Below are 9,942 nucleotides of genomic sequence, written 5' to 3' on the forward strand. Positions count from 1 at the left end.
CAATAATTTTTGGTCATTAGACATACCCCCGAAATCCTACCCACTTTCAAGAAAAAAAATCGAGAAGTTACTAAAATTTTTCAGACGAAATCAAAAATTTTCAAATCATACTAAAAAAATTATATTTAATTGAAAGGATCAATTACAATAATTTTTGGTCATTACACATGCCCCCGAAATCCTACCCACTTTCAAGAAAAAAAATCGCAAAGTTACTAAAATTTTTCAGACGAAATCAAAAATTTTCAAATCACACTAAAAAAAATATATTCAGTTAGAGGGGTCAATTACAACAATTTTTGGTCATTACACATACCCCCGAAATCCTACCCACTTTCGAGAAAAAAATTCCTTTCCACTCTCTTCACTCTTTCAACCCTTGTTTCATATAAAATTACAGTGATAAGGGTTGAGGGTTGAAACAAAGCCCCACTAGAATGGCTCAAATACTCGATGACTTCACTCATGGAGGAAAAAACATAAAGAAAGCGGGGAAAAAGAGGAATAAAAAGGTTTCTGATGGTTTTGGGCGTTCGTGTCACGTGCCACGTGACTGGCGGCGCGGTAGATCTGCGCGGCGCGCCGTTGCATGAAGATCGCGATGGCGGCTGCCTTTGAGCGCCCCGCCTGCCATATTTCAGCTCGCAGGGACACGGAATGCCTGCCAATTCGCCAGCGTCGCGAAAACTGGCAATCTTTTTAAATATTCTGTCGAAAGATGGCGCCACTTTCGAGTCTCTCGATCATTTCAAACGCATTCTAATCACCTTAAAATATCTATGAACAGTTCATACGACCCTCATTCAAGTTCCAAAAGAGTAAATATTTATTTATTCCACTATTAATAAATCAAAGATTCGAAATAAAATTGAAGAGTACTTAGAAACTTTAATTAATTTTCTAAAATGATACTTGGAAATTAATTAACTTTAGAATATCATATTTATGGTGGTTCATTTTCGAGATTAATAAAATATATTCAGAGTCTGATTGTCAAATAATTTATAAATTAATAGTGATAATTCCTTTTTCAAAATTCTAGAGTTTGTCTAGGTTAGGTTTAACCATTTTTTCGAATAATTCAAAGTAACAGAGCAGTGGATAAAATTTAGAAAATTTAGAAAATGGAATTCTGGAGTTTGTGGGTTGTTTGACCACCCAAAATGGCTGCCAAGCTGCTTTATTAATAGTGTAAATTTAGTTTATTTTGGTTTTTTGAGTTTTGAAGGGAGAAATGGAGGCTCTGTGGAGAGTTGAATTGTGTAAAATGGGTTTTAACGAGGTTTGAGAAGCAGGGTTGCTGTGATACAGAGAATTTTTATTATCGTTTTTGTTACATGGCCATGGTTCGAAAGGGGGCCGAAAGTTATGGTCGGAATTGGGTGTGTGAGGATCGTGCGGTTGTCCTCAGAGTGGAATTTTCATCGTTTCCGAGATTTCAGTAGGTATCTCGCGACGCCCATGTCCAGATACCTGAAACAAATTTTATTTAATAACAGAACAATAGAACAGACCTTGGAACAAAATTTTAGGTTAGTAGTAATATACAGGGTGTCCAGATACACCTAGGAAAAATTCTAGAGGGTAAAATGAGAGGAAAATCGAGGATACTAATTTGTTGATGGGAGGCTTCGTTAAAAAGTTATTGAGAATTGAATTGAAAAATTTCGAATCGTTTTGGAAAAATTATTTTTGGTTAAGGGGGTTTATTAGAATCGTTTTTGGTGGACGCCCATGTCCAGATACCTGAAACGAATTTTATTTAATAACAGAACAATAGAACAGACCTTGGAACAAAATTTTAGGTTAGTAGTAATATACAGGGTGTCCAGATACACCTGGGGAAAATTTCTAGAGGGTAAAAAGTTAAAAAGTTATTGAGAATTGAATTGAAAAATTTCTGATCGTTTTGGAAAAATTATTTTTGGTTAAGGGGGTTATTTAGAATCATTTTTGGTGAAGAGATGTAACCTCGAAATCCTACGCGTTTTCGAGAAAAAAATTCTTTAGTGAAAATTTAATGTCTGATCGTGAAGGAATGATTCCCCTGAAATTTCATGTGTTTCGAATCGTTCTGGAAAAATTATTTTTAGTTGCAGGAGTCAATTATAAGTATTTTTGGTGAATAGAGATACCCCTGAAATTCTACCCCCTTTCGAGAAAAAAATTCGAGAAGGTACAGAAATTTTTAGACGAAATTAAAAAATTTCGAATCGTTTTAAAAAAAATACTTGTAGCTAGGGGGGTCGATTACTAGCATTTTTGGTCATTATACATACCCCCGAAATCTTACGCATTTTCGAGAAAAAAATTCCTAAATGAAAATCTAATTCGAGACTAAAAATGGCTCCCTGGGAATTTCAATCGAATCTTTAAAATGCCATAACTTCTGAACGGATTGGACGATTTTAATTTTCAAACACGCAAACGACGCGTATTTAGATGAAGAATTTATAGAAATTGCAAAAATATCCGAAAAGTTGTGTCTTGACCCCTTAAAATGCGAAAAACCCCTATAAATGTGGTGCACTTTTCAAACAGCCATAATTCCTACAATAGTGAATATATTTGAATGAAACTTTTTTCTAAAGTAGAGCTTATGGGTACCTACAAAAAAGTATTAGACAAATAGTCTGTAGGGCGTCAAATAAAATTATGAAAAATGAAAAACTAATTTTTAAGGAGAATTAAAGGGGATGGACTGTCTAAATTTCTCGGCGAAATTAAAAAATTTCAAATCATATTAAAAAAATTATATTTAGTTACAGGGGTCAAATACAATTATTTTTGGTCATTATACATACCCCTGAAATTCAACCCCCTTTCAAGAAAAAAATTCGAGAAGGTGTGAAGTTTTTAGACGAAATTAAAAAATTTCGAATCGTTTTAAAAAAAATATTTTTAGCTAGGAGGATCAAATATAAATATTTTTGGTCATTATACATATCCCCGAAATCCTACGCATTTTCGAGAAAAAAATTCTTTACCGAAAATCTAATGTAATGCTCCCCTGATATTTCATCCGAATCTTTAAAATGTCATAACTTCTCAACGGATTGGACGATTTTAATGTTTAAAAAAGCAAACGACGCGTATTTTAATGTAGAATATATTGAAATTGTAAAAATGTTCGAAAAGTTGCTCCTTGACCCCCTAAAATGAGAAAAACCCCCATAAAAATGGTCCAATTTTCAAGCAGCCATAACTCCTATAATAGTGAATATATTTGAATGAAACTTTTTTCTAAAGTAGAGCTTATGGGTACCTACAAAAAAGTATTAGACAAATAGTCTGTAGGGCGTCAAATAAAATTATGAAAAATGAAAAACTAATTTTTAAGGAGAATTTAAAGGGGATGGACTGTCTAAATTTCTCGGTGAAATTAAAAAATTTCAAATCATATTAAAAAAATTATATTTAGTTACAGGGGTCAAATACAATTATTTTTGGTCATTATACATACCACTGAAATTCTACCCCCTTTCGAGAAAAAAATTCAAGAAGGTGTGAAATTTTTAGACGAAATTAAAAATTTTCAAATCGTTTTAAAAAAAATATTTTTAGCTAGGGGGATCAAATACAATTATTTTTGGTCATTATACATATCCCCGAAATCCTACTCACTTTCGAGGAAAAAATTCATTTTTGTTGGAACTTTAAACATTAATAACTTTTTAACGAAGCCTCAATCAACAAATTAATATTCTTGATTTTCGTCTTATTTTGGCCTCTAGAATCCCTCATTAAAATTATTCCCAGGGATTTCTTTCACTCAATTCTAAATTTCATAATTTATTAACAAAATAATATTAATATGCCTTTATCACACTTCATAAATATCTCAAAATTTACAAATATTTAAATCACCAATTATTTTAAAATTCAGTACAATAAAGTCACTCATTATTGATTAATATAATAATATTAATCAATAATGAGCAAAATTCTCATTTAAATCCAAATTTTAAATAACAAATACTCAATAAAGATACTTCTTTATCCTTTTCCAATTGATTAAAAATTGAAACTAAAATTATAGATTAAAATTATGAAATATTTTACGTTTCATAATTCAATTTTACAATTTCTTATCAATAATTGTCATTGCAAAATTCGTTAATCAAATAAAACTGTATAAAATTGGCTCACCTGTTTTGCAGAGTTGTAATTTCACGTTTCTTTTGCCTTTTTTCCAAAGTAATTCGACTGCCATCGCTTGAGACGAACCTGGACGCGATTGCTGTCGATTTTTCAGGTGGGCCAGTCGTGCCTGAGGGTATGTTTGTCAATCTTTTGCCCTGACGGTTTTCCTTGGACTTTCTTCTGACGTTCAGATCCGACGAGACCACGATCTCGTCAAAAGTTTGTCCGAAAACGGCTGAAAAGTACCAAAAAAAAATAAAATCAAACGAAACTTGAGTTTTATTTGAGAAATCAAATTAAAGGAAGCTTGATTTTTATTTAAAAAATAAAATTCTGATTCTCTGTTAATTTTAATTGATGACAAACTGTTTATTATGTATAATTTTGTTTAAAATTTTTTTTAATTTTCCATAGACAATATTTATGTGATTAATTTCTTCAAAATTTTTTAAATTTAATTTTTGAGAATAAAACAATTTTTTTTATAGAGGGTGTTCAGTTAACCCTGGGAAAAATTTGAATAGAGGATTCTAGAGGCCAAAATAAGACGAAAATCAAGAATACCAATTTGTTGATGGAGACTTCGTTAAAAAGTTATTAACAATTAAGTTCAAAAATTTCAAATCGTTCTGGAAAAATTATTTTCGATTGCAGGGGTCAATTACAATTATTTTTGGTCATTAGACATACCCTCGAAATCCTAACCATTTTCGAGAAAAAAATTCTAGAAAGTATTGAAATTTTTAGACGAAATTAAAAAATTTCGAATCATACTAAAAAAATTATATTTAGTTGGAGGGGTCAATTACAAGTATTTTTGGTCATTAGACGTACCCTCGAAATCGTAGCCATTTTCGAGAAAAAAATTGTTTACCGAGAATCTAATGTGAGGCCCAAAATGGTTCCCCGAAATTTCATTAAAAAATCTTTGAAACGTCATAACTCCCGAACGGATTGGACGATTTTAATGTTTAAAAAGGCAAACGATGCGTATTTTAGTGTAGAATATGTAGAAATTTTAAAAATATTCAAAAAGTTTATGCTTGACCCCGTAAAATACGAAAAACCCCATAAAAATGGTCCAATTTTCAAACAGCCATAATTCCTATAATAGTGAATATATTTCAATGAAACTTTTTTCTAAAATAGAGCTCATAGGCACCTACGAAAAAGTATTAGACAAATTTTCTGTAGGACGTCAAATAAAATTATCAAAAATAAAAAACTGAGTTTTAAGAAAAATCGACAGGGGGTAGGTGCCTCAATTTTTCGACGAAAAAAAAAATTTCAAATCATTATGGAAAAATTATTTTCAGTTGTAGGGGTCAATTACAATTATTTTTGGTCATTAGACATACCCTCGAAATCCTAACCATTTTCGAGAAAAAAATTCTAGAAAGTACTGAAATTTTTAGACGAAATTAAAAAATTTTGAATCATACTGAAAAAATTATATTTAATTGGAGGGGGTAATTACAATTATTTTTGGTCATTACATATACCCTCGAAATCCTAACCACTTTCTAGAAAAAAATTCGAGAAGATATGAAATTTTTCGTCGGGAAAAAAAAATTTCAAATCGTTTTAAAAAAATTATTGTTAGCTAGGGGGGTCGATTACAATAATTTTTGGTCATTAGACATACCCTAAAAATTCTACCCACTTTCGAGAAAAAAATTCAGGAAAGTGGATAAATTTTTCGACAAAATTAAAAAATTTCAAATCGTTTTGGAAAAATTATTGTTAGCTAGGGGGGTCAATTACAATAATTTTTGGTTATTACACTTACCCCCAAAATCTTGTGCATTTTCGAGAAAAAAATTCATTTTGGTCGAAACTTGAATTATTAATAACTTTTTAACAAAGCCTCCATCAACAAATTAGTATTCTTAATTTTCGTCTTATTTTGGCCTCTAGAATCCCCCAATAAAATAATATTCTGGATAAAAAGAATCATATAGTCACAAAATCCAAAAATAAAATTGCATTAATATAAAACATTTAAAATTAACCTTTTTAAATAAATTCAAATTAAATTTGTCGTTAATTTTCCCCAAATAACAATCCAAATTATTCAATTTAAATTTCAAATTAAATCAAAGAAAAAAATGACAAAAAAACTGGCACAAAATAACAGAAAATATGTTCAATTCGAGGTATTATTTAACATTAAAAATAATTTGACACTGTGTATATTATTCAGTGCACAACAGACACGAAACAGTATAAAAAAAATGGAGGTTTCTGGACCCAAATAACAATCCAAATTATAATTCAATTTTCGAATGAAATCAAAGAAAAAAATGACAAAAAATAACAGAAAATATGCTCAATTCGAGGTATTATTTAACATTAAAAAAAATTTGAAACACTATAAAAAAAATGAAGGTTTCTGGACCCAAATAACAGTCCAAATTATAATTCAATTTTCGAATGAAATCAAAGAAAAAAATAACAGAAAATATGTTCAATTCGAGGTATTATTTAACATTAAAAATAATTTGACACTGTGTATATTATTCAGTGCACAACAGACACGAAACAGTACAAAGAAAATGAAGGTTTCTGCGCCATTGCAATGGCGTACGCTCTTCCAAGTGACTTAGAAAGCAACAATTTCTACATTATTAATTATTCATGAAACACTATTAATTATTCATGAAACGCGAATAATTCCGTCGAATAATCTCTACTTACGTTTCTGGTTGTGTGGCTGCTGGGCGTGGACAATTACACAGGCTAAAGTGATCACCAGAAGGGCCAGGAGGTTCGCCATTTTGTGGAGTTTCGAGTTTCTCAATTTGTGACGAGGTCCGAAATGTTAGTTGATCCTGTTAAAACATAAATCAATCACAAAATCGTATTTTACTTAACGAAGAAGTCAATTAGAATTTAATTTTTCACTATTGAACGATCAAGAATACTGAAACCACAAGCACAATCTAGCAGCTCAAATTGAATCACAAAGTATGAAACACTCGAACTCAAAAAAGCCTCCATTTTGAAACTGTATACACTCTTAAATAACTGAAAACAATCAGTAATCACCAAAAACAGTTAAATGTACCCAAAAGCAGAACCACACGTGAAGCTCCTGGGTAGCCAAACATGGAAAAAACGACTCAGAAGAAAATCAAAAAGACATAATCAAACGAAAATACATTTGTCGAGTGGTCTACCACCTGGGGATGCGACGAGGAGAAAAAATATTCCCAAAAATCGTAGAGAAAAATGAGATCTGATGAGTCAAAAAGTGGTGTGAGAGGCTACCAGAGCAGTAGGCAGTTGAGCAGCGCTGAAACGCGACTAAACGTTGATATCTTGGGAGGAAAGTTACCAAAGATGGCTGAAGATAGTTCTGAGGGCTAGTGGGGCCCCTTTTTTCTCAAATAATCCTCAGAATTAGCGAGAAAACGTGACGTCAACAGAGGAGGGGGCCACTTGAGGTGCCAGAAATTTGATGATTGGAGTATTTGTAGAGGGTGGGAGTCTGGAAGGGCGCTTCTTCTGGGTAGGTTAGAGTGATTCAGAGTTGGGAACTATAGTGATCAATGGAAATAAAGTGGTGATGAGGGCCTCAGTGACTTACCGACGACTTGGCCAGAAGATACTTTCCGAGTCGACAACCGCACGAGAAATGCAGGCACAATGCCACGGAAGGCTCGAAGAGAGCATCGCCTAATGGGTATAGTGCGTGGAGAACGCGAATGGGGGACAGTGTCGTGGACCCAACGGACTGTAGCTCGCTGCACCGGACAGACCGCTTTCTATTTCACTTTTTAGCCCCCCTCCGCCCCTCTGCGTCGCGCTCGGAGCACCCGACCCGACTGGTTTGCTCGACGGGAGTATGCAGACATATATACGTGCCCAGGAGCGGCTAAACAATGGTTAACGACCAGCACCACGGACCTTTAACGAGCCCCTTTAATGCTTCTCCGATGTCACGAACGTCACTGATTTTTGGGGATTTTTAAATGTACACTAATGGTGATTGGGATTTTGGGATTTTGGGATTTTGGGAATTATTTTATGGAATATTTGGGATTTGGTGTTGGGTTGAATGGTGTTGTTTAAATTTTTGGTGGTGGTGAGAGCTTTGGAGGAACCCTGTTCTTGGGATTTGTCAACTACTGAATTGTTTATAGTTGAGGAATAGTCTGTATTTATGTTAGTCAACAAAATACTCGAGCTTCAACACATTGCTCTATTAAACACTATTATTTTAGTATTAAATAATATTGATAATTTTGAATGAATCCCATTCTTCGGTTTCATCAACTTCTAAATTGTTTATAGTTGAGAAACATTCTGTATTATTCAACAGAATTGTATTAAAATGTATTTATATTATTCAACAGAATACACGAGCTTCAACATTACTCTATTAAACATTATTATTACAATATTAAATGATATTGATAATTTTGAAAGAACCCTGTTCTTCAGTTTCATCAACTTCTAAATTGTTTATAGTTGAGGAATACCCTGTATTTATATTAGTCAACAAAATACTCGAGCTTCAACATTACTCTATTAAATATTATTATTTTTATATTAAATGATATTGATAATTTTGAAAGAACCCCAATCTTCAGTTTCATCAACTTCTAAATTGTTTATAGTTGAGGAACATTCTGTATTTATATTAGTCAACAAAATAGTCGAGCTTCAACACATTGCTCTATTAAACACTATTATTTTAGTATTAAATAATATTGATAATTTTGAATGAATCCCATTCTTCGGTTTCATCAACTTCTAAATTGTTTATAGTTGAGAAACATTCTGTATTATTCAACAGAATTGTATTAAAATGTATTTATATTATTCAACAGAATACACGAGCTTCAACATTACTCTATTAAACATTATTATTACAATATTAAATGATATTGATAATTTTGAAAGAACCCTGTTCTTCAGTTTCATCAACTTCTAAATTGTTTATAGTTGAGGAATACCCTGTATTTATATTAGTCAACAAAATACTCGAGCTTCAACATTACTCTATTAAATATTATTATTTTTATATTAAATGATATTGATAATTTTGAAAGAACCCCAATCTTCAGTTTCATCAACTTCTAAATTGTTTATAGTTGAGGAACATTCTGTATTTATATTAGTCAACAAAATACTCGAGCTTCAACACATTGCTCTATTAAACACTATTATTTTAGTATTAAATCATATTGATAATTTTGAATGAACCCCATTCTTCAATTTCGATTCATCAACCCCTAAATTATTTATAGTTGACGAACACCCTATATTTAAATTATTCAACAGAATAGTCGAGCTTCAACATTACTCTAAATATTATTGTTTGAATGTTAGATGATATTGATAATTTTGAAAGAATCCCATTCTTCAGTTTCATCAACTTCTAAATTGTTTATAGTTGACAAACACTCAGTATTTACATTATTCAACAAAATACACGAGCTTCAACATTACTCTATTAAATATTATTATTTTTATATTAAATGATATTGATAATTTTGAAAGAACCCCAATCTTCAGTTTCATCAACTTCTAAATTGTTTATAGTTGAGGAACATTCTGTATTTATATTATTTAACAAAATACTCAAGTTTCAAAAATACTCGAGCTTCAACATTACTCTATTAAACATTATTATTTAAATATTTATAATTTTGATAATTTTAAATGAACCCCATTCTTCAATTTCGTTTCATCAACCATAAAATAAATTATTTATAGTTGACGAAAGCCCTGTATTTAAATTATTCAACAGAATACTCGAGCTTCAACATTACTCTATTAAATATTATTATT

At 31.4% G+C, this 9,942-nt stretch overlaps 1 protein-coding gene across 1 annotated transcript; it reads right to left on the reverse strand.

Moving 5' to 3' along the window:
• Nucleotides 1-1,304: 1,304 nt before the first annotated feature.
• LOC143348925 (uncharacterized) lies at nucleotides 1,305-7,930 on the reverse strand. The gene is made up of 4 exons (XM_076779665.1): nucleotides 7,733-7,930; nucleotides 6,841-6,974; nucleotides 4,150-4,378; nucleotides 1,305-1,473 (listed from the first exon to the last, which is right to left on the reverse strand). The coding sequence occupies exons 2-4, from the start codon at nucleotides 6,917-6,919 to the stop codon at nucleotides 1,422-1,424; spliced, it is 360 nt and encodes a 119-aa protein (XP_076635780.1). The 5' UTR covers nucleotides 6,920-6,974; nucleotides 7,733-7,930; the 3' UTR covers nucleotides 1,305-1,421.
• Nucleotides 7,931-9,942: the final 2,012 nt, after the last annotated feature.

The sequence above is a fragment of the Colletes latitarsis genome, chromosome 12 (assembly GCF_051014445.1).
Source record: "Colletes latitarsis isolate SP2378_abdomen chromosome 12, iyColLati1, whole genome shotgun sequence".
NCBI classification, from domain to species: Eukaryota; Metazoa; Arthropoda; class Insecta; order Hymenoptera; family Colletidae; genus Colletes; species Colletes latitarsis.